Source organism: Crinia signifera, chromosome 19, assembly GCF_055691185.1.
Source record: "Crinia signifera chromosome 19, ASM5569118v1, whole genome shotgun sequence".
NCBI lineage: Eukaryota > Metazoa > Chordata > Amphibia > Anura > Myobatrachidae > Crinia > Crinia signifera.
This window is the reverse complement of record NC_139226.1, coordinates 93,728,563-93,755,820: the sequence shown is the minus strand read 5'-3', so window position 1 is coordinate 93,755,820 and position 27,258 is coordinate 93,728,563. Positions and strand designations below refer to the sequence as shown.

Here is a 27,258-nt window from a genome sequence, read left to right as displayed (position 1 = left end):
TTATACAGAACAATAGATAGGAGTCAGTGAGCTGAGCAAACATAGATGACAGCACACAGTATGGAGTTCTGCTGAGAAACTGGGTACACACTGGATGACAATATCTATCTATCTATCTATCTATCTATCTATCTATAAAGCAATATAAATGTAACTTATTCTATTTTGCTACATAAAATCACTGCCACTCTTCGCCACCCCAATAAATCCACACTCCCAAGCTCGTCCTCCATGCACCCTACTAGTCATGCCCAGCGCTCTCATTCATGTAGTTAAATTACATTTCTTGATTAATTTATGACATTGAAGTTATTTAGAAAAAAATATATATATTTTAGGGTTGTGTTAATTTAAGGCTGAAATTGCCCAATATCAACCTGCACCCACACCGTCTAGGCCAAACTGACCTCCAACTTTGTTGTACCACTGTCTCCTATTGTAAAGCACAACAGAATATAATGTGCCATATAAGAGACAGTTAAATATATATATATATATATATATATATATAATATATATATATATTGTTTTATATATATATATATTTAATAAATAATCTCTAAACTATCACTGGATCCCATGCATAGATCACTACAAAACTGATTAATCAGAGAATCCTAATGAGATATATATATATATATATATATATATATATATATATATATATATATATACATACCAGCAACAATGTAACACAACAAACCTTACTAAAACAAAGTAACAATTCTACATGTAACAACCCCTTATTTCTGTATAACCACATCTCCTATACAGTGTGCTGTCTATTAGATCATCATGATTACTGTATACTAAACATTCAACCAGTAATTGATATGCAAATGTCGGAGAACAATGGGAAGCCTATACAACCAGTTCCACCATATACTAAGCACAATGCTATGTGCATACTGTTAGGAGTTTATGCACCATGGATATAACATTTCAGCCAACAGTATACAGCCCATAGATGGTTGCACATAACCTGTACCGTACATTGGAACTTGCAAAGCAGTTGCTACTCACCCCAGCAGCCAGGGAAAGGCACTCAGATTATACAGGAATAGGTCATATGCACTGTGCTGTATGTGAGGGCAGACCTCTCCCTACTACAGCACACCTATCATACAATAATAGTTCTATCAGGCTGCACTGCTGCTGTATCTGCAAACACACTTTAACGATGACAAACATAAGTGTGAACAGAGGCGGAAACATGCAAACGCACTACCTTATATCATGCCAGTCCGCCCTGATGGTGCCCTGCACTGCCCTCTGCTTTATCACTGGCATGAACGTGGCTTTGTTGGGTCTGAAGCCGGGTAGGTGAGGTCCGATCAATCCACTCCTGGTCCTATAAAGTCCTTTAGTTGTGGTCTGGCAGCGCTGCTCCTGTGCCAGCTAGTTGGCAGTGGGCAAGGGCTCCCTTTAACCCTTACATAACCTGCCCGTGCATTTAGCAGGTGACACCTGTCTTGCCGTTATAGAGTAGCTGAGACTGACATGCGGGGAATAGGAGGTGACTGGGGTGGGTGGGATTGCTCAGATTACAGGGCTGAGGCTAGGGATGAGGTGACAGGTTTGCCAGGAGGAAAAGAGGGGAGGGCACCGGGCACTAGGCGCCGCTCATCTCATACCAGGCGGGAAGGGAACGACTTTGGGGAGGGTAGGAGGGCAGAGGAAAGCAAAGAGGGGGGCAACAACTGTTCTGCACCAGCCCTGCTGCAGCAATCCGTCTGCAAACTGCTCTCCAGGACCAGGGTACAGACAGCGATGATTTACTTACTTACAGTGTCCTGCATGCTTTGGGGAACCTGAAGAATCCCTAGTGAACGCTGCAACGGGAATATAACTTTCTAGAGTCGCGCAAACTGTTTCTGTGGCGACAGTCGCACTAAAGTCGCTTTCAGCGTTTCTCCACTGGAAGGCATCACTACCTGCTGAACCATGGCGTTCTATTCCCTGAGCTGGATACTCCGCCGTATATTCGTGACCAGAAAAACAAAATCCGCGTAGTGAATAGAAATTAAATGGAAAAAAAACCTGTATAAGTGAATCAGACTCAAATAGTATAGGTACTGTAATTATAGAATGGAGTTTATTTGATCTGTGCCGCAATTACTCTGGCCAACAGACGCATCAGTATTGTATTCTATCAATACATTTTCTTTTGTTTCTAATAGATATTATAGCTTTATGCCTTCAAAATCAGCAGATGTGTAATGTACAGCTACTGATTTTATATTTCATTTATATAATTATGCCAGTATTTATTTATTTATTTAATGTATTCATTATTTATGTATTGTTATGTATTCGGTACTTATTTATTTGATGTATTCAGTATTTATTTATTTTAGGTATTCGGTATTTATTTAAGGTATTCAGTATTTATTTTAGGTATTCGGTATTTATTTTAGGTATTCCGTATTTATTTATGTTTATGTATTCCGTATTTATTTATTTGTGTATTCAGTATTTATTTATTTGATTCAGTTATTATATTAAGTTTTCTATTACAATCAATAAAAAATAACACCCTGGTAAATTTGCAAATTAGTCCCTAACCATTTGCAGTATCACCATGGTATTTATTACTTATCTAATTAAGGATACCAAATTTACAAAAAAAATATAAATATTGTGAATTATATGTTATTCAATAAAATTGACTTCTGACAGGTATGAGCTGGTTAAATAAAACCTATTAAACAGCCATGAAATATGAAATATTATTCGGGTTTTTTATTGATATTTACTATATATATATATATATATATATATATATATATATATATATATATATATATATATATATATATATATCAGAATGTACATAAAGTTAAAATTAAACAATATATTATTGATGTAGTGTAGAGCCAGATCAAAAATTAAAAATAAATGATTTATAATTTAAATAGCATGGAAATTAGACTGCGTGTGTGTATGTGTGTGTGAGATGATACTTAAGCCCTGTACACATGCATCGATTTTTCCCGATTTTCAATCGATTTTGCTTATAGAAGCAAAATTGAATCGAATCCTAAACGAAATCGAATGGTTTTTGTGTCACTTTCGATCTACATTCGATTCGCTGCACGCTCCTGTTTTCACAAAATCGAACAGAAAAATCTACTGTGCAGCCAAGGAAATATCGATTTTGATCTAGTAAATCGTATGTGTACAATGTACCATGAATGTATATCGAATTCGATATCGAATTCGATATCTAATGCAAAAGTACAGATCTAATGCCAAATCGAATGGAAAGATCTAATGCCAGATCTAATAGAAAATCAAAATTAACATTGAATCAAAAGCAAATCGATGTGTGTGTACATGGCTATAGATAGATGATGGATGGATAGATAGAACTATCTATCTATCTATCTATCTACAGTATAGATAGGTGACTACAACATGAAGCCTACATTCTACGTATAACAATTATTGTACTTTTCTTAGAAAATAATATATATATATATATATATATATATCTACCTGCCACCCTGATAATTGCTTCAGTGTCCTGTCCCCTGATGCAACTATCCTTATTCACCATGTACCTGTCCTGAATTGTCTTGTACTGTAATTAGTTATTTGTTTTTTTGCTCTTTATGTATTGTTAGGCGCTGCAGAACCCTTGTGGCACCATACAATTAAACAATAATTATTATTATTATTACCATAATTGTATGTGCTTTAAGTAGGATGGGACCAAGTTTGAATTACAGATAAAGGTCATTATTTACTGTAATCTGTCATGTGGAATAAAATTATTTTCTAGGAACTTGGTTTCCTGGTAGAACAGTGCAAGATTTAGCAGAAATACATTTCGCTGATCTGTGTGGTATGGGTTTAAAAAATATATTTATGTCTGTGTGACCAGATAACAGGTCCGTCCAGGGCTGGGGTGGGTGTTTATTTGCTTAAAATGGTAACAAAAATAGTATAGTAATATGTTGAAACTCTAAATAAACACATTATCTTTCTTGTTTGGTAGCAAACAGTACAATAAATTGTGTTCTACAGTGAATTCAAGATCTATTAACGTGCAAAATCAAGAAAAAGGGTATATTGACTGAGCTGTGAATTTTCAAAACCTTTTTTAATTTATTTCTCAAGCCGGATTAAAAAAAAAAGCTACAATATATTTAATGCAAAATAAATCTGATTTAGAATTTACTATTATTGTTCTTTTAAATATGGCAGGCACAGTCAACATTTGTCATGGGTTTTAAAAATCCATTGCTTAGTAAATACACCCCAAAGTAGTAAATACTTTTCAAAATACATTAGCAAACTAGGAAATGGAATGATTTAACACAGCAATTTAAAAAAAAAATCACATTATTAATGTTTACTTGTAGGCAGTGATCTCAATTCAGGGGTATTTAGGGATCTATTTCTCAATAAATATTTGGGCATATACCCCGAAAACACCCAGGATCCGCACCAGGAAGAAGAGTGTTTGCTGATCCCGCTCTTCACCAGAATGGGCCTTAAATAAATCTACTTTGTTGCCATGTCTTCAATGGGAATTTCTCATTGCTGACCATATGCCCAGTATAATTTCTGTTATTCTGTTAGTTTTACATTTTCAGACTTTCTTCAAAGGGTGTAATTCCATTCTGAGCAGACCATGCACTCTCCAATGGTTAGTCAAGACTCTTTGGCTGCTGGCCACACCCCTAAACTTGGGCCTCTACCACTTCATTCCTCGTGGCCCTTTATACCCCAGTCCAACACTGACCGCTGGGCTGGTGTGGTGAAGGCACGCCGCTACTAATATCTTCACCCATGTCTCCTCATGCCATGTAGCCGTTGTCAGAAAAATGAGAAAAGATTCCATAATCAACTTGAAATATGCCAGGCTTGACATCACTCTTAACTGGGAGATGAAATTCTGACAGATGAACCAATTTTTGGAATGCAAAGCGTTCCAGAGATTGGAGCCCTTTGGGTTACACACAGCCAATGTAGTTCCAAAAGGTTCCCTTTGAAATAGCCACAGTACATGTGCTATCGGCAGGACTGCATATTCCCAGGACCTCCGTAGGCTCACTGAGCACATTGAAGGTTCTGTCTCTTTTCCGAGTCCCTGTATCCTGTCAATACCTAATTTCTCCCAGCATATAATTTCCATAATCATAATTATGACCATGCCCACTAAATTAATATAGTCTGAGATAAATATTATTCATATCTCATAAGTAAGGAAAAGATCGAATATTAATTTACATATTTTTAGATATAACATAATGTCATGTTTGGACTCAAAATGTGCGAAATTATAATAACTGTCAGATGACAGTTATTAGAATTCCATATCATATTACACTCACATGTTATTACAAATCATAAATTCACATAAGATTTAAAATACAGTAACAGAGGGGCGTGTCTGTAGGCTAATGAAAGGAGATGACTGAATGGATAGAAGGTGCAAAAGGATCCAGCTAAGCCAGTCATCAGATACTGTAAACATAAGCTAAGTGATACCAGGGGAAGACAATAGGATCAACCCCTCCCCCTAGAAAGTTTTCTTGAGGAGTAAAAATACAGCTTTTAGTTAGTTGCTTTTTGAACCTGACCCAGTCAACATGCAGTGCAACAGTCCTGGAGAAGAGTGGATAAGATTGGACACATGGCTTTGAGTAATGTATAAACTTGTAGGACCGATATATATTGTGTACTAGGACCCCGGTTACGGATATGGATTATGCTAGAGAGTTTAATAATAGTTAACTTCCATTTTTTAGTTGTCTTCAGATAAACACATGTGCATAGGCCCAGCGTATGTTTACCGATGGTTTGGACAAAGAAAGCTTCTGTCTGTAGTTGAAGGTGATCTGTGTGAATGATTTAGCTAGCCTGTAGTTCATGGAGTGTATTGTGGTTCACAGTGGCTATGTAGTAGGCAGCAGTCGGTAGATTGTATAGATTGGTTTGTGTAAGGATAAGCTGTAGTGATTGTACTGGTTTGGGCATGGTGGAAATGCTGAGACTGTGTGGGCAGAATGTGTGAACATGTGCTGTGAGGGTAGTTCACTATTGTCTGGATTCTTGGTTTTTGTGTGGTGTCCAGTGAGAGTGTCTGGATAGACTATCTGATGGAGCCTACTTATATATAACAAATGTGGATAGCGTGATGCTCGGATGGTGTGTGTGTAATAGCTTGTGATGTGGTAGTGATGTGATTGGTCCTTAGATTGTATGGGCCTGTTAGGTGTTCTGTACAGAGAAGTACATTGTAGCTTAAATGATATTCAATTGTGTATGCTGCAGGTAAAGTGTGTTTGCTGAATGTGCGAGTTATTATAAGGAAAGTACAGATAGTTTATTGTGCGATTACCAAGCAGCTGTTTGTGCCTGTAGATTGATAAGGTTCCTTTGTGTGCCATGCGGCAGTATCTAAAATGGCGGACACAAAGACTTGGTATCACAAAATGGCTGCTTCTTCATAAGCCACGCCCCCTCCCAGCACTGTAATACACATACACATTATATAACACTGAGGTTAGCTTTATTTAAGGATGCTGGAGCAATAATCGTTATTATGTATAAATACCTGTATTGTTATATTTTGTAATCCATGATACAGTTTCATCAGTTTACATTCATAAATAATATTCATTGGTTATAAATCTGGACATTCAATTATTTGGTTGCGTGCGAAATGAATAAATTAGATAGACTTTGCATATATAAATAAATGTACTTCAATAATCCGATGATACATACTTCCATTATAATCTCATGTTGCAATGCAATATTGTCTAAGGGGCCCATTTATCAAGGATCACATTTATAATGCATCCTGGGCAGAATATTAATGCCCAGGATCGCATTGTAAAATGTGATCCTATTGCCTGAATGTATTGTCCCCCACTCGCAGGGATGGGGCTCCGAAAGGAACCCGTCCCTGCAATGTCCTGAGCTGACCCTGCTGATCGCAGTGCAATGGGATGGTGGTAGGCCAGGGATGTGAAGCACTGCTGCCCGATGTTGATACATCAAGTAGCTTTGCATCCCCTTTAGAAACCTATGGGGGTGCAGCCAGCAGCGATGCAGCAGAGATCGGAGATTCCAGCTGAGATCCCTCCTGGTACATTCGGGGTATACTTAATATTTGCGGCTAACCCCTGAAAAAGGGGTGTTTTAGGGGATTTAGCTGCGAATAATGAATGGTAAATTCCCATCAGGCCTTGTCATCAATGATGAATATACTCCATGGTATTTTTCAGTCATGTGCGTAGTAGGGGTAATGAGAAGATACCAGATCATTTGATACAGTTGTCTCTAAGATCCATGAAGACTGCATCATGTGTTACATAATTAGATATACGGCTTACATCTGTAGAAATTAGGTATAAACATCAATACCAATGTTTGATTCCGACCCGGAAACCATGTCGCTCTGAGGTGCTGACACACTCTTGCAATATGAGGAACACGAGCAGGCAACTCAAGCCGGTGTCCAATTAGCTGTAGTAATTTACCTCAGATGATGAATTGGTCTGGGGCCAGTGTCAGATTAAACCTGATGGAGGACTCCAGCTAGTCAAAATCTAGGTCTGCCCTCGCAAATTAAAGTTTTTCATTTTACCAGCCAACAGTCTACGAACCGGAAACTGTATTGTGAATGTGATGACTATGATTTATGTACTTCAAATTGGGTACATTACATTAATACAGTAATTTGTTTATAGCATCTTTAATGTTAAATTTTCGTTGATTCATCTGTCCTTTGAAAACTACATAAGAAAGCCTGATAGTAATTTTATTTCAAGATCAAATCAATATTATTTTGATCTGTTGTCGCAGGGCCCATAGGCCGGTGTCTCCGCTGCCTATTTGATAATCCGGCAATGCCTGGGGCTATCCAATTAGCCTCAGGCACCCAACGTATAATCTACATCGATAATCAGCCGCCGGGGCCATGATAACAGATGGGATCAGGAAATTACCCAGATCCCATTTGGAATCACAGGATGGCTGGTCCTTTTTCATCCCACAAACCGGTTAAAAATTTCGCTATATTGCTGTTTTTATCGTCCGAAAAAGCATTGCAAGCAATTGAATACCAGCCTCCATTGTGAAAACGCGGCATGTTTTATCTCTGGCGACCGTAACAGCGTTTCTTTGCCTCAGAACTCTGCAGTTTCCAGGGTGTAGGAGCAATGTGATCACTGGTCCCTGTAACGGGATGTGTCTAGTCACATAAATATTCAGTAATTCAAATAAAAGTGACATAAACAGAACCCACATACTATGCTATTTATATTGTCTGGTGTCTTTAATGAAACACCTCCTAATTAGGAGCAGTTATGTGTAGGGAAGTACAGAACGTAACAAGATTGGAATATTTTGGGGAAAATAAAATAAAAAAATTATACAGTGTGTGTGTGTATGTATGTATATATATATATATATATATATATATATATATATATATATGCAGGACAATAAGCGAGACTAGGTAGTGGTGAAGAAGTGAGGATGTTTAATCCATGTGCATATAGTCCTATTTGCACATGGATTAAACATACTTACTTCTTCACCACTACCTAGTCTCTGAGGGGTGCTGGACGGGTTCCCGACAGTCGGGATCCCGACAGTCATTTGCCCGACGGCCAGCCGCTATTTTCCTCATGGGGTTCCACGACCCCCATAGAGGGAGAATAGAATAGGACCGTGCCCGCAAGGGGCTTTTTTGCGCTCGCCATGCTGTCTGACTCCGGGCAGTCGGGATCTCGATGTCGGGATAATGACTGTCGGGATCCCGACTGTCGGAGTCACATACCACACCCGTCTCTGAGTGCCGCTTATTGTCCTGCATATATATCGCTGAGGCCTCATCCCCTCTCGTCGGAGGGCACCGGAGCAAGTAACAGTGGCTTTCATTATTTAAGACCTGAGTGCCGGTCTCCTGGATTCCACATATATATATATATTGGGGTAGATTTATTATAGCGGCGCCTATCGCGCCGCTATAACAGTTCCTGCTTCGCCTCATTAGCGAGGCGAAGCAGGAGGGGACACCGACAAGATCTATTAAGATCTTGCCGCCGGAGTTGGGGAGTGCTAACTCCCCCCTCCGGCGATGTCCCTCCTGGAGACAGCGCATCAGTTAATACTGATGCGCCGTCTCCTTCCCCCCCCGGCCGGCTCACTGCGCATGCGCGGGATCTCGCTAGTCTCGCGAGATCCCAGCGCAGCTCAGCGTCAGCAGCAGGGACAGCGCTGTCCCTGCTGTTAGGTATAGGGCATCGCCGCCTGCAGCTGGCAAAGTAGACAGCTGCAGGCGGCGGAACGGTCAGCGATGCTGACCGTTCATAAATCTGGCAGGAGGCAGGGGCACAGTGCAAAATATCGCCCCTGCGCTATGCCTCCTGCCCCACACCGCCGGCATTAGAGTAAACGCTCGGCGGGTGTGATAGATCAGGGGAAGCGCTATCCCCTGCTATAACGCACGGGGATAGCGCAGATTCCCCTGATCGCCTAGTAATAAATCTACCCCTTTATTCTCTGCTGCCATCTCTGTACTAGCCCCACTGCGGCAGACATTTGGGGGGTATACAGTTTTTAGGTTGACAGTATTAAGTTCCATATGCATTGGATCGACCATTAAAGGCCGACAGGGCTTAACTTAGGTCGCCTCATGAAAAAGGTTGGTATGGCTAAGGTCGACAGGGTCAAAAGGTCGACACAAGCATTAGGTCGACAATGGGACAATTAGGTTGACAGTCAGAAGGTCCACATGGGGTATTCTCTTTCTTTGAGCCCACGTGTCCTGACGGATGGTATTTCATGCCCTACCATCCACTAGGACCTGGTGGAAGAATATAATAGTGCCCGAAGCATGGCAAGCGCAGCGAGTCATGCGAGAGGTCGCAGTGCACTTATTCGTGTCCATGTTGACTGTGTCATTAGATCTACAGTGTCTAGGTCGACAGTCAAAAGGTCACCTACTATTGGTCGACAGTCAAAAGGTAGACATGGTCAAAAGATCGACATGGTCGAAAAGTCGACAGTCAAAAGGTTGATAGGGTCAAAAGGTCGACAGGCAGATGTCTACATAGTGAAAATGTCAATATGTCTACATGAAAAAGGTCAATGTGGGTCTTTTTATTTTGTTTTGCTAACGTGCCGACAGGCGGCATTTCATACCATACCATCCACTACGGCGTGGTGGGAGAAAATAATAGTGTGCCCGAAGCATGGCGAACGTAGCGAGCCATGCGAGGGGACACGGTACACTTAGACAATGTCCATACCGACCTATGTTGACAGACAAAAAAAAATCCATGAAAAACTCATGTCGACCTTTTGAATGTTGAACTTTTGATTCTGTCAACCTTTTGACCCTGTCGACCAATAGTGGTCAACATTTTGACTGTAAACGTAGACATTGTAGATCTAATATACCATAACCTACTGTGTCAACATCTGGGACAAAAAGAAATTGTGAAAAACTCGTGTCAACCCTATGCTTCTGTAAACCTTTTGACCCTGTAGGCCTTCGCCATGTCGACCCAATGCATGTAGACTTTAATTTGGTCGACCGAATGATCCATTTGGGGATGTTATGTATAATGTAATGCTGAGTACACTATGTTCAGGCAGATATAGAGGAAGATGCCGGGGAAGCGTTATAATCCCCCTGTCATATTCTTAATTACCAGAGGACTGATTAGCTGTCCCAAATGCCAGTCAGTGCTGGCGGCACCGGGAAAGAGCCCGGGACGGCTGCGGGTGACACTGACATCCCGCACTGCCGCCTCTATTCCCGCCTCCCCCTGACTGACTGAGACGGGCGCTGCTTCCCGCCGCACTAGCCCGCCTCACCGCCCCGCCCCCTGCCGCTGTGTCAAATAATCCCAGGCGTCCTTGTCAACAATGCTAAACTTGACCCCGCCCCTTGCATGTGTTTGAACCGCTTGCCCCTATAACCACGCCCCTTTACCCACCACCCATGATGTCGCCTTCTTTATCATGCGAAGCCGCGCCCCAACTGGTGGCGGCCTCGGCAGTTCTCGCTATGACATTAGCACAGAGCAGTGAGAGCACGCCTTCCTGGGAGCACCACGCCCCCTCGACGCCATTCCGCATCCAGTGACCTGTACGTGCCCCGCTCACCTCTCAGATTATGGAGCCGGCGGCTGCGGTCTGACTGGAGGCGACACCATGAATTTCTCTGAGCTGTTTAAGGTCTCCGGGCAGCTGTGCAGGTTCTCCCCCAGCGGGAAGTATCTGGTGAGTGTGCCCGGCGCTGACACTGACCGCAGAGCGTTATCACCAGATCCTGTGGCACTACAAGTCACAGCGTGCCCTGTTCTGAAGCCACGGGTTACTAAAGGGTCTCTCAGGGATATTCACCATTCGGGTAACCCCTTTCCAGCCTGCTAGCCAACACACACATCTACTACCACCTGTACTACAGCCCCCAGCCAGGGACACTGCTGGGAGTTCTAGTGCAGGAGATAAGCCTGCCACATGACACCTCAGTAACCAGGCCCCATACAGGTACTGCCACCTGTACTACAGTCCCCATCCTACTGTTGTAGACAGATACAGTGCTGGGAGTTGTAGTACATGCGACTGCAACCACTACTACAGCCCCCAACTGCAGCCAGAGACAATGCTGGGAGTTGTAGTGCAGTAGACTAGGGTGTCACATGACCTCTTAGTAACCAGACCACCACACAGGTACTGCCACCAGTACTACAGTCCCCATCCTACTGCTGTAGCCAGGGACACTGCTGGGAGTTGTAACAAAGGAGACTAGGATGTCCCATGACCCTCTGTAACCAGGCTCTGTCTACACAGCGACTGCAATCAGTACTACAGCCCCCAGCTGCAACCAGAGACAATGCTGCGAGTTGTAGTGCAGTAGACTAGGGTGTCACATGACCTCTTAGAAACCAGACCCCACACAGCTACTGCCACCTGTACTACAATCCCACGCCTATTTCTGCAGCCAGAAACAATGCTGGGAGTTGTAGTGCAGGATAATAGGGTGCCACACGACCCCTTTGTAACCAGTCTCCACACAGCTACTGCAACCTGTACTACAGACCCCAGCCTCCTGCTGCATCCGCGGAGACTGCTGGGAGCTGAAGTACGGGTGATCAGGGTGTCAAATGACCGTCTGTTACCAGACTGGAACATGTACTAAATACATCCTGCAGTATTCTGCTACAGTCAGAGAGACTGCTGGGAATTGTATCGCATATGATCAAATAAGAAATCTGTATTAAAAGGTCTCTATACACCAGACAAAGTGATCCATAACACAGAAAACGAGCCCGAAGCATGGCGAGCGCAATATAATATATTTCAAGGAATCTGCGTCCGCTTCCCAAACTTCGGGCACTTTATAAAATCAACTTCACATCAACGTGGATAGTGGGGGTATGAACAGGTCGGGAGGACGCATACCGCGTCACCTCGCGGGGCTCTGCGCTCGCCACGCTTCGGGCTGACATGGATAGTGGGGGTGTTCTAAATCGCATTGCATGCAGATCGCGGGGCAGTGGCGCTGTGAAACTACACAAGTACCCAAAAATGCTAATTGAAAGGGTGACTGAGTGTTAAAAGGTGGAATAAAGGATGTTACAAGTAGATCTGAAGTTCTGAGGACTTTATACAGTAGGTTTGCATTCATTGAAGATTGTTGAGGCTCATCAGTCAGGTATATCCAATTTTCTTGGCCTCTGTTACACCTGTTTGGACGGGTTTGCATGGAAAAACCTGTGGTCAGAATCCTGACTAATACTCTCCTTGGGCATCTGTCGGCCCTGTGAGGGTCAGGATCCTGACTACATCTGGTTTGGACTATACAGTATGTTGCTGTCAGTAGTATAGCGTCTATGTAGCCTAGTGTTCCATGATGTCAGATGGTCTGTGTTGATACTTGCCCTGTGACTGCAGGCTTCCTGTGTGCAGTACCGGCTCGTCATCCGCGATGTCAGAACGCTGCAGATTCTCCAGCTCTACACCTGCCTGGATCAGATTCAGAACATTGAGTGGTCTGCAGATTCCATGTTCATCCTGTGTGCCATGTACAAGAGGGGCATCGTACAGGTATGTGATCGGACTATGCTGTAAAGTATTGGTAGGTGTGCTGGGACTTGTAGTTCCACTGCATAGTCACTGATTGCCTATTTCTGTGATAATGTGTAATTTCCAGATGTGTTCTCATTAACCTAGCATTTAAGCATTATATGGAGCGACTTAGACGCTCAACAACGGTCACACTCGCCATTTCCACCTTGCTGAAAGGAACCAGTGAGGTGGAAACGAACAGTGAAGGGGACACCGTTGAATACTCTGTCGGCGAGCTATCGGCAGTGCTCACTGTATAGCTTGCTGGCACCATTGAATATACCCCTATGGGGTACATGTATGAAGCAGTGATAAAGGAGAAGTGACCCATGGCAACCAATCAGCACTGAAGTGAAATCTATAATTTACATAATATAACATTATACAGAGCAGCTGATTGGTTGCCATGGGCCACTCCTCCTCTGGCTCACTTCTCCTTCCTTATAACTGCTTCATACATCTTCCCCTTTGTGAGAGTTCTTTGGGGTTTTTTCTTACTTTTTTTCTTCCTTAAAGCAGCAACCAGGTTGATTTTTCAGTGTAAATGATTGCAGCTTTAACCCCCCCTCCCCCCCCCCACACCACCACCACCACCACCACATCACCACATCAGAAGAACTCTCACAAAATCTCTTATTTTCTGAATGGCATACCCTTTTACATTCCCTCTTTATTTAGACCTGTTTACTAGGCTATAGATATATTCGCCCCGCCAAACGTCCGCCCCCGCCGCCCGAATCCCCCCCTGCCACATGCAAGCGTTTGCATACACATTTACTAGCATGTGGCAGCATGGGAGACAAATCATTCGATGGTCGTTCTCAATGGTTTTTTCCCCTTTGCTTACAAGTCTGTCTAAACTGACTTATTTATGGCCACAGATGGCCGAATTAGCAGACATGGACGCGCTTGCAGGGGTATGCCCCGCATTTCTATGGGTGCCCCCAGTGTTTTTGTGGGCATACCCATGAAACGCTGGGCAGTCCACTGCATCCACCTTCTGCCTGCCCATCCTGGAATGCCCCAGCGAGTGTGAAACTCACCAGATGCTTTCGCTCTGGGGGGTGCACACCCCAAACATTAGACCGGGGAGAAAATTTGGCCCACGCCAGGGCGTCTGAATTGTCCCCCCCCAAAAGTTTGCCTCTGATGCAAGAGACTCTACAAAATGCAAAATGAATTTGCAATGGAATTAAAAAGAAAGTTCTATTCGGGGTACACGTTCCAGCCTTAGAATGAAAAAAAAAATATATATATATATATATATATATATATATATATATATATATATATATATATATATATATATATATATATATATATATATATATATGTATGTATTTTGGTAGGGCCAGCACACACAAATTTCAAGTATCAGCAGCTGGGGTGCCAGCTCAGGCTTGTAGTCCCAGGGGTACAGCCAAATATAAAGTCCAGTATAAAGAGCACTCACCAGTCTTCCAATTCAATGCCAATAAAAGTTTAATACATCACCAGGTTTTCAAAGCAGGATGTCGACGTTTCGAGCCACGGCGGGCCCTTTGTCAAGACAAATGATGTAAGGGTCACAGCCCCAGAAGTATAACTCACCATGTCCATTAACACAGTATATATGTACCTGAGGCAGGAAGTACCTGCCCATCGCCACTTAATCAATCAAATAGTGAATGTATGTCTTCAGCTACTATTTATCACCTCCCCTGTGCCCACAAAAATGCGCCATATAGCGAAATAAACTAATCTGTCACTTACCTAACTCTGGGTATAGTGTAGCGCTTCATATGTGCATTCATTGGCGTGCGTTCCACAGCCTTGGAACGCACAAACCGGAAGATGCTGTTCGCGCTACAGCATCGCGCGTCATCCTCCAGCGACGCGCACCCGAGCCCAGCGTGCGCGCCGCTGGTGTTTCCCCACAGAACGGTATCAAGGGTCATTGGTTCCTATTGTCCAAGGGACCCACCCCCTATTTTACTGGCCAGGCTTGCGTTGCACATCAAGACTGTGAAGCGCACGGCCATTTTGGATTTTCTGGGACAAATATTAACGATTGAAAAGAGTCTATATATATAGAACCAACTCATTAAAGTTCAAAAAAATATATCATATTCAGCATATCGCTTCACAGGCACAAAGGATAGTGGTCCAAGGGAGCGTTATTCAAAAAAGACTATAATCTGAAAAAAATGATATAGGCGATCGGCCAGGGTTACTCATTGCCTCTGGTTTACAAAATATCGAAAACATCAAGAATGTATCAAACAGGACAAACAACATAAACACACAGATATTAAAAACTAAGTGTTGGAGTCAGGGGGCAACATACCAGGCAATAAATCAGCCTGGACTGTGGCACCCAGACTTCAAAGCACCTATTAAAAACAAATATCACATCACCAATTAGGTCCCATTGATATTGCTTTTCAGTTCTGTCTTTTAGAACATATTTGCTATATTATTATTGTTGCAAAGTAAATAAGTAAATAGATGCCAGAAATCTATAGCTACCGAGTCTGTTAAGTAACTAGTGGAGTGTGCTGTTACAAGCATATAGTTGTTATCTTCTAAACTAGAATTATGTCTAACAATCACCACAGGATATTAGCACAGAGAAATATAGATTATCATAGGAAGATATTCATATGAGTCTTCTCATTTAGGCCTCGGGGCCAAACAGTGTCCAAGCGGTGGATCCACTGGGCCTCCTTTTTCAAAAGCATGAGTCCCCTATCACCCCCACGAGGCGGTGGAGGGGTCCAATCTATGGCCATGTAACGCAAAGTAGACAATTGGTGTTTTTCTTTCACAAAATGCGCTGCCACAGGCTTATCAGTGGAGCCAGTGGAGTAGGCCAACCGGATCGAAGATCTATGTTGGTTAATTCTTTCGCGGAGGGTACGAATGGTTTTACCCACATACATTAAGCCGCAAGGGCAAATCAAGTAATAAACCACATGATCAAGTAGGCAATATAAACGATGTTTCAAATAAATTTTTGTGCCATTGTGCGGATGGCAGAAGAATGTGCCCGTAATGAGTGCCCGGCAGGTTGCACAGCCAAGGCATTTGTAGCACCCATTCTTCTTGGTAAGCCACCGATCTTGATCTGCTTTTGCTGGTTTCATATTTGGTCTTAGTAGGTGATCCTTAAGGTTAGGTCCTCTATTTACACTGAGCAGTGGAGGAGCATTACCCAGTTTCTTGAACGCCTGATCTGAAGTGATCAGAGACCACTGTGATTTAATGACACGTTGTGTGTTTTTGAAGTTGGTGTCACAATGGGTATTGATGATCATTCTTGCGTTCTGGGTTATACCTTTGGGAATCCTACTTTGTTCATGATATCTTCTTTTGGCTTTGGTGAGGCTCTTATCAATGGTTTTGAGGCTGTACCCCCTATCAAGGAATCTTTGCTTGCATTCAGACAATTGTCTGGTCATGGCCAACTCTTCAGAGTTGTTGCGCATAACCCGGAGGAATTGTGAAATGGGTAAATTGGACTTAAGAGAGTCCGGGTGGTGACTCGTAGCCCAAAGGAGGGTGTTCCTGTCGGTCACTTTCTGGTAAAGGGTATAGCCCAAAAATGCTCCATTCTTAAGGATAGTTACATCCAAAAAGTTCATAGAGTTGGAATCACAAGCATAGGTGAATCTCACCGGAGAGGGTAAACCATTCAGTGTGTTGACCATCTCAATAAAAGAAACTTCGTCACCCAACCAAATGAGAAAGACATCATCGATATATCTCTTTAGGTATTTGATGTGCCCAGAGTAATGCGGAAAAATGAACCTTTGTTCATACATGTATGCACCGTGCCCGAAGCATTGCGAGCGAAGCGAGGGTCCGATTCTCATTGCCAACTGTGTCCATGTCGACTGTGTCGACATTCGGATAAAAAAACAGTGAAAAACCCATGTCGACCTTATGACCAGTCGACCGTCCTCATGTCGACCTTTATGCAAATTCGACCTTAAGTCATGTCGACCTTGGCCCATGTCGACCTTAAGTCAGGTCGACCTTCCTGCCAGTCGACCTAGTGGGGTCGACCTAATGACTGTAGACCTAAATGCAGTCTGACGAATGATCCCATTCCAAAAAAATAAAGTTAGGTACTTGTGTACTATCACGGCTCCCATCTAATCCCATCTCATTGCATACCATAAGGCTTAAGATGGTATGCAATGAGATGAGATGTGCTGCGATGGGACCCGATCTTATACAATTTAAAATTGTATACCATTGTATATGGCATACGATGAGATGAGATGAGATGAGATTTTAAATTGTATAAGCACACTAATGGGTGCTTTCAAGGTCAATTGGCCCCCCTATAAGATTTTTAATTGTATGTATAAGCACCCTAATGGGTGCTTACAATGTTAAATGCACCCCCACACCACCCCCACTATCAACGCCAACCGGAAGCGTGGCGAGCGGCGGCGGTACGCGTCCTCCGACCTTTTCATACCCCCACTATTCATGTCGGCGTGGAGTTGATTTTATATAGTGTGGCGAGCGCAGCGAGCCACCGAGCCCGAAGCGTGGCAAGCGCATGCGTAATACATGTAAAGTATTACGCGTCCCCTCGCGGGGCTGTCTGCGCTCGCCACGCTTCGGGCTCGCTGCGCTCGCCACACTATATAAGATCAACTCCACGCCGACATGGATAGTGGGGGTATGAAAAGGTCAGAGGTCGCGTACCGCCGCCCCTCGCCGGATTGCTGCGCTCGCCACGCTTCCGGTTGGCGTTGATAGTGGGGGTGCATTTAACATTGTAAGCACCCATTAGGGTGCTTATACAATTAAAAATCTTATAGGGGGGCCAATTGACCTTGAAAGCACCCATTAGTGTGCTTATGCAATTTAAAATCTCATCTCATCTCCTCGTATGCCATATACAATGGTATACAATTTAAAATTGTATAATATCCCATAAATGGAAATCGTGGGAGCCGTGATAATACACAAGTACCTAAAGTTATATGTTGCAGGAGAGATTACCAAATACAATGCAGAATAACACAACACACGAATTCTAACATTGTTTATCCTATTTGGTTGGACCTGTGCTTTAGGTGTACAAGGCCTTTATAGAAATGCTGGTGGGTTCTTACCACACCTGTATTACACTTTTGCCCACATACTGGAATTATATTTAGTCTATTTAAAACACCTTCTATTTACAGGAACACAAAAAACTTCAAAAGGTTGGAAGTAATTTTGGTACTTGTGTAGTTTCACAGCGGCACTGAGATCGCATCGTATGTGATTTCCATGCGATGCCATGGTACTTGTGCAGTTTCACGGCACACCTGCCTGCGGATCGCATGCAATTTTATCACATGCCAAACAATACGATTTAGTACCCCCCCCCCCCCACTATCCACGTTTAGCACCCCCCCACTAACCACATCACCCTGAAGTGTTGCAAGCACGTCCTCCCGTCCTGTTCTCACCCCCACTATCCACGTCGGCGTGGAGTTGTTTTTATAAAGTTTGGCGAGCCACTGAGCCCGAAGCCTTGCGAGCAGACGAATAATATACGTCAAGTAATCCGTATCCACTCGTCACGCTTCGGGCTCGTTTTCGATAATGGGGGAATGAACAGGTCAGGAGGACGCGTACTGCATCCCCTCGCGGGTCTCGCTGCACTCGCCACGCTTTGGAGTGCCGTGGATAGTGGGGGTGTGCTAAGTAATAGTGGGGGTGTGCTAAATTGCATTGCTTCACATCACGTGCAATCAAATTGCATGCGATCACATGCGATGCGATCCCAGTGCCACCGTGAAACTACACAAGTACTGTAATTTTACTTTCCATGTGCTATTATTTAGCTGTGTTGGAGAGGGTTGTATTTTATTTTCCTGGTCATTTTTTTATATATGGATATTGTATCACCAGGTGTACATTGTACAGATATAAGCAGTCACCAAGCAGTTATATGATCATACAGAAGCACAAGGCCTCACACTGACTACTTTCATGTTTTTCTCATATATTTGAGATGAATTTGAAGAACTATAAAAAATTCTAAAGTAAATAAAGGGGTGTTATGATGAGTAGGGGACACTGACACCACAAGAAAAGTCAAGTTCAGGGCTTTATATAATAATAATAATAATAATAATAATAATAATAATTATTATTATTATCATCTAGCTTTGATGTCCGAGTACCTTGAATTAAAAACTTGCTGAAATATTATTTACAGATTTCTGGGTTTCTCCAACAGTATTACAGGTTTGTCTTCACATCTATACACACAACCAGCAAAACATGAAAATCATGTTATAACAATTTTTGGAATAAACCCCCCCCCCCCCCCCGCCGTTATTTCAGTTAAGCTGGGTACACACTGGAGTGACGAACATTCGTACTGACATCTCAACAAACCATCAGATGTGTGTTCAAGCTGGAATGATGTTAACGAAGGAAAGAACGATCATGTTCCGTCCTTCATTAGCATACAACATACACAATGTGCAGCATATCAAATCTGATGACTGCGCTAGCAACTGCGAGTACACCCATATCGGTACTTACAAACTGCCTGATATGCACCAAGGTGAGCGATATATATCGGTCTGATCTGATGACATATAGCTTAGTGTGTACCCAGCTGAAGTTACAGGTAGACCTATGCTAGCGAAGTGTGTGTGTGTGTGTCCTCATATTCTGTTGTGCTTTACGGTGTAACAGTTGCCCCTATTTTAAGGTACTGAAGTAGGGTGTGCCAGTACAGTATGTTAATGATCATTTGGTACAGCAGCTGCGCTGTTCTAAATAATTACCACAAAATCATTAAAAGCAAATCCATGTTTTGGCTAAAACCAAACAGATTATACAAAGTACAAATACAATTAAGTAAAACAAGTTTGTCCATTTAGAAAACTCTGTCCCATCTGGGTGAAATATTCCGTGGCCTGAGAACTTCTTATGGGATGATTCATGCAAAATTAATACTAATATTACAATACTAATGCTACGCTTGAAAGTCTTCTGTTTCAAGGTGCCCATACACTGTACGATATTGCTGTGCGATGCCATCCGAAGCTAGTTCAAAGAGACTTTGTGCTGTGCGATGGAATGCCCGCGGGAGCACGCATCGCACGGCACTGGTTTCACTAATGAGAGAAGTGTAATTTAAAGCGAGGATCGTTTTCTAGTTTGTTTCCTATATACAAAACATACAGTGGTGTAAGCAATAGCCTGTAAGGTGTCTGCCTGTGTTTTTTAAGATGCGATCATTTAAAAAACAAAACCAGCTAGGTACAGTATTGCCTTCTAAATGACTGCAACTTTAATACATCTTGGGTAGATTTGCAGAAATCTCCCCCAGAGCTTGCATCTCGCAGGTTGCTGCGCAAACCACACAGTCTGACTTGGAATAACAGGATGTTTCAGCTGCAAAGCCCAGACTGGCATAAAGTTATGGTCCTGCATACAAGCAGGGGCTTACTTCTGTAGTGGGATCCAGCGCCAGTCCTTCATGGTTCCAGATCCTGTAGCTGCTTCACGTCCTCTGGAGACTCTACACTCACTCTCTCACTCACTTTTTCCAGGTCTGGTCTCTGGAGCAGCCTGACTGGCACTGTAAGATTGACGAGGGGTCTGCAGGGCTGGTGTCCTCCTGTTGGAGCCCAGATGGCCGTCACATTCTCAACACAACAGAGTTTCATGTAAGCGTGGGCTGATGCCTCCTCCACTTCGTATCAAATGTTGATGTCTGCTCTCTCCCGTTCTGAAAATAAATCCCAGTGGGCTCAAAGGGATCGGGTTCCCAAGACGGAAGTGCAGTACTGTACTATTCCTTTTTAATATTGCCTCTTATGTTCCTATAGAGCGTCACTCATGCCTCCTTCATGTTCTACAGGCCGTGCATGAGAAGCTCATTTGGTCTCATTCACAAATGCTAGGAATAATATATATCTATCTATCTGTATCTCACACATCCTTTTATGTAGTTTTCTGAGGCTGGGTCCATTCAATCTCATACTTTTAGGCCCTTTTGCAGGTCCGTTTGCATGGCTGCACCAATGTTTGCGCATTTTTGTCCACACGGCGAACAGCCTTGTGAGCAAGGGGGGGGGGGGGGGCGTGAGGCACCGGGCTGGACCATTAGCATATGGGAACGCCCAGCGTTTCATGGGCATTCCCAGGAGAATGCTGGGCGTTCTCATGCTAATGCAGCCGTGACGAACTTCACCGGATGTCAGCTGCCCGCCCACGTCCCCCTGAGCGTGCACGCATATGTATGTTGCTTAGAGCCACCTTACATATGCGTGCACCTTCCACATCTTTCAATGGTCGGCGACCATCCGAAGATGTGGGTGTTCCCCCACAGTCTACGAATGGATGTTTATGTAAAACATTCATTCACAGCCATAGTGAACCTAGGTACCTTGCAAATGGTGGGCCGGCGTACCCCCATTCGCAAAGCGGGATCTTGATCTCTCACAAGGATGCAAATTTGATTAACGAGCGAATAAACCAGAATAAACCCCTTAATTTGTTGTGTTCTTGTCATGTTGATTTTTGCCTTTGTAACAACCATTCTGTTTTTCCTGCTATAAAACTATGGGGAATCCTATTATGTGGGAAAGGTGCGGCAAACTCGCACCCATCACAGTCTTAAATAAGTCCAACCTAGCACAGAAGTGTTCGGAGTCCTATGGGGCAGCAAACACCTTTGTGCAAATCTCGTCTGCCGTAAATAGAGCCGTCCCTCCAGGATCATCGCGGTTAATTGGATGGAATTAGTGATGAAATTTAATTAGTTCCTGAAAAATACAGAGCATTGTGGTCCAAAAGTAGGGAAATCGTAAGAAGCCTTTCAGTTTTTATTTTGCTATGTTGAATGCTGTGAATGACCCGATTAAAGGATGTAAACTTTTGTACAAACTCTAATATATACATTTTCTCTATGGCACTTAATTAGAATGATGAGGGGCGTTCTGGTGCCCTCTGCTGGGCAAATAAAACACTTCATAGTATTAGACGTTATGCCAGTGGTTCCCAAACTTTTTTGCATCACGGCACACTAGATTATCGGAATATTTGTCACGGCACCCCTAGGTGCAAAGGTTGCCACCGAGAATTTCAGAAAACAATATTAAATTAAATAAGTTGTTCTTATATTTCATCCTTAGGTCCAGTTATGTGGTGAGGAACAGAATTCACTTCTGTTTATCCACATATTTAAAAACTGAAAGCCACAAGCACTGATTTTGCCTATTACATTGACCATAAAAAGATTTGAAACTGTTCTGGACAACCAAACCAAGGCACCCCTGCAAGTGCTCCGAAGCACCCCAGGGAGCATTGCGTATTTATTATTATTTATTAACAATTTCTTATATAGCGCACACATATTCCGCAGCGCTTTACAGAGAATAGTTGAACATTTGCATCAGTCCCTGCCCCAGTGGAGCTTACAATCTATATTCCCTACCACGCACACACAGACATTCTAGGGTTAAATTTGTTGGCAGCCAATTAACCTAGCTGTATATTTTTGGTTTGTGGGAGGAAACCGGAGTACCCGGAGAAAACCCACGCAAGCACGGGGAGAATATACAAACTCCACACAGTTAGGGCCATGGTGGGAATCGAAACCATGACCTCAGCACTGTGAGGCAGTAATGCTAACCATTACACCGTCCGTGCGGCCCTGCTCTAGAACCAAGTGTAATTTCACATTTCAGTTGCATCTATGCTTTAGACTGAGGATACATAAGCATGCTGTTACAGGACAAAGCGGGTGATGTATCAAGCAGTGCAGAGGTGGTTCAGTGAAGAAGTTGCCCATAGCAATCACTCAGCTTCTACGGATCATTTTATACAATGTACTTGATAAATTCTTCCGTAAAGCTCATTTGTTGCTATGGGAGATTTGTCCGCTGTTTTCACCGCTTGTTCCATTAACCCCACTTTAGACCAATTAACCAGCTACCCATCATTGTAATGGCGGTATAATGTAAAACCAAACACAATATCACATAAAACAATGAACTCCGTAACAAAATATAACATTTTGGAAACCGTTATACTGTACATACTAAACTGTGAGAAAGTAGTTTTGCACAATTTCCATTAGTACTTTGTTGGGAAGCCTTTTGATGCAGTCAGTCTGGCAATGACATCCCACGGAATGAACCAATGATATTAGTTCATCGGGTGTTCTAATACGATACCATGATGGTACTTCAGGCTGTGGTTGTTTCTGACCAATAAGCTGCTGTAATCGGCTCCAAGGTTTTCGATTGGATATAGGTCCGGGCTATTGCCTGACTGTTCCTGCAACACCTGAAACCACTTTCTTCACATAGACACATGACAAGGCGCAGAGTCCTGCTGAAATGTTAATGACATTATAACGGGAGAGGTCCCGTGCTGACGGTTTCCACCACATTCACACAAATCATCCTCCGTTGCCTCAGACCATTTTTTTCTGTCACTCAAGCACTTTTTTTTTTTTTTTTTTATTCATTTTTTAGAGTATGGTGTTGTGGGTCTTTTTACCCAGTTTGGTTTTGAGTCTGATACTTACTCCAGTTCCGCAATTCCTCCTTTGGAGTTGTTGCCACCTACTTTTCTTATAATTTTGTTGTGTTACCTTCATGCAATTCATTATGTTGTATCTCTTCCTATATGAGCAGGTAACTCTTTTTACTTTTCTTGTGATCCTAAATAAGTTACGCAGCTTATTTCATATAAAAAAAAAATGGAAAACAAAACAACTCATAAAAAACTACTTAGTGATAATCAAACCACTAAAGACCATTTGTAGCAGCAACAAATATAAGTTTACTCGTGCTAAAACACCTTTTTATTGGATCCATTTTGATCGCTTCCCTATCTCTTTTTTTAGCTTGAACTTTTTAAGTAATGAAGTTAATTCATCGCTGTGAACTGCATTATAGTGTGTATTTATTATTTAGGTACTTGTTTCCTAGCATGGCCACACCAATTTCCATCGGGGTGGTCGTGTCAGAAAAATCGCGTCCATCGCATGCGATTTGGTCGCATGCGACCGACCCGATTTTTTTAATTGAATCAAATGTGAATAGGGTCCCTGGGACCCGATTTTACATTGGATTCAATGTAAAATATTCCCTAGACCCCCAAATTTTACAACGTAAACCCCACCCCACGATAGGCGCCAACCCGAAGCGTGGCGAGCGCAGCGGTGCACGTCCTCCGACCTTTTCATTCCCCTACTATCCACGTCGGCGTGGAGTTGAGAATACATAGTGTGGCGAGCACAGCGAGCCACCGAGCCCGAAGCGTGGCGAGCGGATGCGTATAACGTCACAGGTATACGCGTCCCCTCGCGGGGCTCGCTGCGCTCGCCACACTATATATTCTCAACTCCACGCCAACGTGGATAGTAGGGGAATGAAAAGGTCGGAGGACGCGCACCACCGCCGCTCGCCAGGCTTCGGATTGGCATCTATCGTGGGGTGACGACGGGGCCATATATAATGTGAAATGGGTCATATTGGCCCATTTCACATTTTTCACATTTTTTCCTATGTGAGATGGACTTAATCAAGTCCATCTCATCTTGTGCCATTATAATGGCACAAGACCGACGCGATGCTCCCGATTTCAATGTTAAAAAATATTTTAACATTGAAGCCTATGTCAAAATCGGGGGCATCGCGTTGGTCGTGTCGGAACCAATGTTAATGGTCCCGACCGACGCGATGCCCCCGATTTTTCCTTTGCCGGCAAAATGGACCTGGTTTCAAAGGAAATCGGGTCCATCGCGGGGATCGTGTACCTTAACTTAAAGGTACACGATCCCAAAGATTGTGGCCGTGCTAGGAAACAAGTACCATTATTTATTTATTAAGTTTCTTGGTACTTGTGTACTATCACGGCACCCATCGCATCGACCATAAGGCATGCGATGCGACGCAATTGGCACCCGATGGAATACAATTTAAAATGGTATACCATTGTATATGTCATACAATGCCATACAATGCGATGCCATGTTAAATTGTATAAGCACCCTAATGTGGGCTTACAATGTTAAATGCACCCCCACGCCACCCCCACTATGAACTTGAACCCGAAGTGTAGTGAGCAGCGGTGGTACGCGTCCTCCGACCTTTTCATACCCCCACTATCCACGTCGGCGTTGAGTTGATTTTATATACTGTGGCAAGCGCGCTCGCCACGCTTCGGGCTCGCTGCGTTTGCCACACTATATAAAATCAACTCCACGCCGAAGTGGATAGTGGGGGTATGAAAAGGTCGGAGGACGCGTACTGCTGCCCCTCGCCACGCTTCGGGTTCACGTTCATAGTGGGGGTGCATTTAACATTGTAAGCCCCCATTAGGGTGCTTATACAATTTAACATCGTATAGGGGGCTTATACAATTTTAAATCGCATCGCAGTGCATCGGGTGTATGCCATGCGATGCGATTAAAAGTTGTGCGACCAAATATCGTGGGTGCCGTGCTAGTACACAAGTACCAGTTTCTTATATAGCGCACACATATTCTGCAGTGCTTTACAGAGTATAGTTGAACATTCCCTGCCCCAGTGGAGTTTACACTCTGTATTCCCTACCACATGTACAGGCACACACAGACATTCTAGGGTTAATTTTGTTGGAAGCCAATGAGCCTACCAGTATAATTTTGGATTGTGGGAGGAAACCGGAGTACCCGGAGTAAACCCACGCAAACACAGGGAAAATTATACAAACTCCGCACAGTTAGAGCCATGGTGGAAATCGAGCTGTGAGGCAGTAATGATAACCATTACACCATCCGTAATGCTATACTTTACTTCACTGCTATACTATATTTTCTTTAAATATAACGCCGAAATTACAGAATTAAACACTAAGGGTCCATACACATAAAGCAATATTGTACACGATTGTTCTGATTTAGTTCAGTACGATATTGTATAATGTGTACACATGATGTGTGGTAAGATGCACACTCCTGTATGTGCTGCATGCAGGCTTGATGGTAAGATATTGTATGATGCTCTGCACATATTATGGTCGAATGTCACATTGTATAGTGAGTACATAAGATATTGCATGTCTGGGAGAACAAGATAAATTGTATACAACATCTTATCTTATCCCATCGTTCTAATGTGTACTGTACATAGCCTAAAGTTATGTGGCCATAAAAAGTCACCAAGCAGTTCTGTGACCATATAAAAGCACAAGGCTTCTGGCCCAATAGTCTGACACTAGAGTCAGAATTCCGAGGTGACCTCTGTCGCTGATCACTTATATCCACTACTCTGGAGATTTATCATCCTGGAGAACACTGACTATATATTAAATATAAATTCCATTGTGTATTTAATGATCGTGCTTTTAAAACACAGCCTCTGTGCCCCCTAAGGCACACGTCACCATGGTCACCAGTCAGGAATGACTCTACGTAATGTTTGGGTCCTGTTCCAAAATCAGTTCCACTTCTAATGAGGAGATCGCAAGTCTGGTGTGTCAGCTCCCAGTATATCAGATTCTTAGTCATTTTCCATCCTATAGACAATTAATTAGCCTAAATCCACCAATCCTGACACTTATTGCAAGTGATGTGAACGAGCGACACTTGGAAGACGTTGAGTTAAACGGATTTGGGTGCATGTGTAGGACTCTGCAGTCAGATCAGGTCATCTGCAGGAGTCGGCAAAGATAACTGAGCCTTTGACAATGTCTGGCGTCAGGAATCATGCAGTAAATCACTTGTTCATGTGTCGCTTATTTGGAGCAGTTCAGACTAATAAAATATGTGCCCCATTAACAAAGAGGAACTGTGGTAGCTCCGTATAATCCTGCAGATCATTCCCATAATTTAATGGTTATCCAGTGGCATCTCGGGCGTTTTCTAGGAAGCGGCGATGAGAGATGCTCTGCACCGTGCCACGACTCGTACTGCGGTTTTTGTGCTAATTGAGTCTCCAAACTAAAATAAATGGATCAGATTTCCTGCTCATTCTATTAGAATTTCTCTCCAAGTGGAACTATGATAAGTTTTTAAGGTTATACATGTAGTGTTTTGCTGTGATGCTTCATCTTTTGCGCATATTTCAGTTTGCAGAGGCTGCAGTCGCAGGCTAAGGGCGGTATTCAATCCGGGGTCCGACTGTCGGAACATCCTGACAG

General features: G+C 43.1%; 2 protein-coding genes across 4 annotated transcripts in view; one reads left to right on the top strand and one right to left on the bottom strand.

Annotated features, from left to right (window-relative positions):
- Positions 1-1,571, bottom strand: part of TP73 (tumor protein p73) — a 137,171-nt gene extending 135,600 nt beyond the window's left edge. The window contains exon 1 of one of the 2 annotated variants that reach the window (XM_083162936.1): positions 1,229-1,571. In XM_083162936.1, the coding sequence (XP_083019062.1) occupies positions 1,229-1,290 (62 nt within the window). In that variant the 5' untranslated portion in view covers positions 1,291-1,571. The remainder of the gene's footprint in view (positions 1-1,228) is intronic. The other variant, XM_083162937.1, reaches the window with a different exon arrangement.
- A 9,498-nt stretch (positions 1,572-11,069) lies between these two features.
- The window catches only part of WRAP73 (WD repeat containing, antisense to TP73), a 57,947-nt gene continuing 41,758 nt past the window's right edge, over positions 11,070-27,258 (top strand). The window contains exons 1-3 of one of the 2 annotated variants that reach the window (XM_083162932.1): positions 11,070-11,256; positions 12,934-13,086; positions 20,670-20,786. In XM_083162932.1, the coding sequence (XP_083019058.1) occupies positions 11,188-11,256; positions 12,934-13,086; positions 20,670-20,786 (339 nt within the window). In that variant the 5' untranslated portion in view covers positions 11,070-11,187. The remainder of the gene's footprint in view (positions 11,257-12,933; positions 13,087-20,669; positions 20,787-27,258) is intronic. The other variant, XM_083162931.1, reaches the window with a different exon arrangement.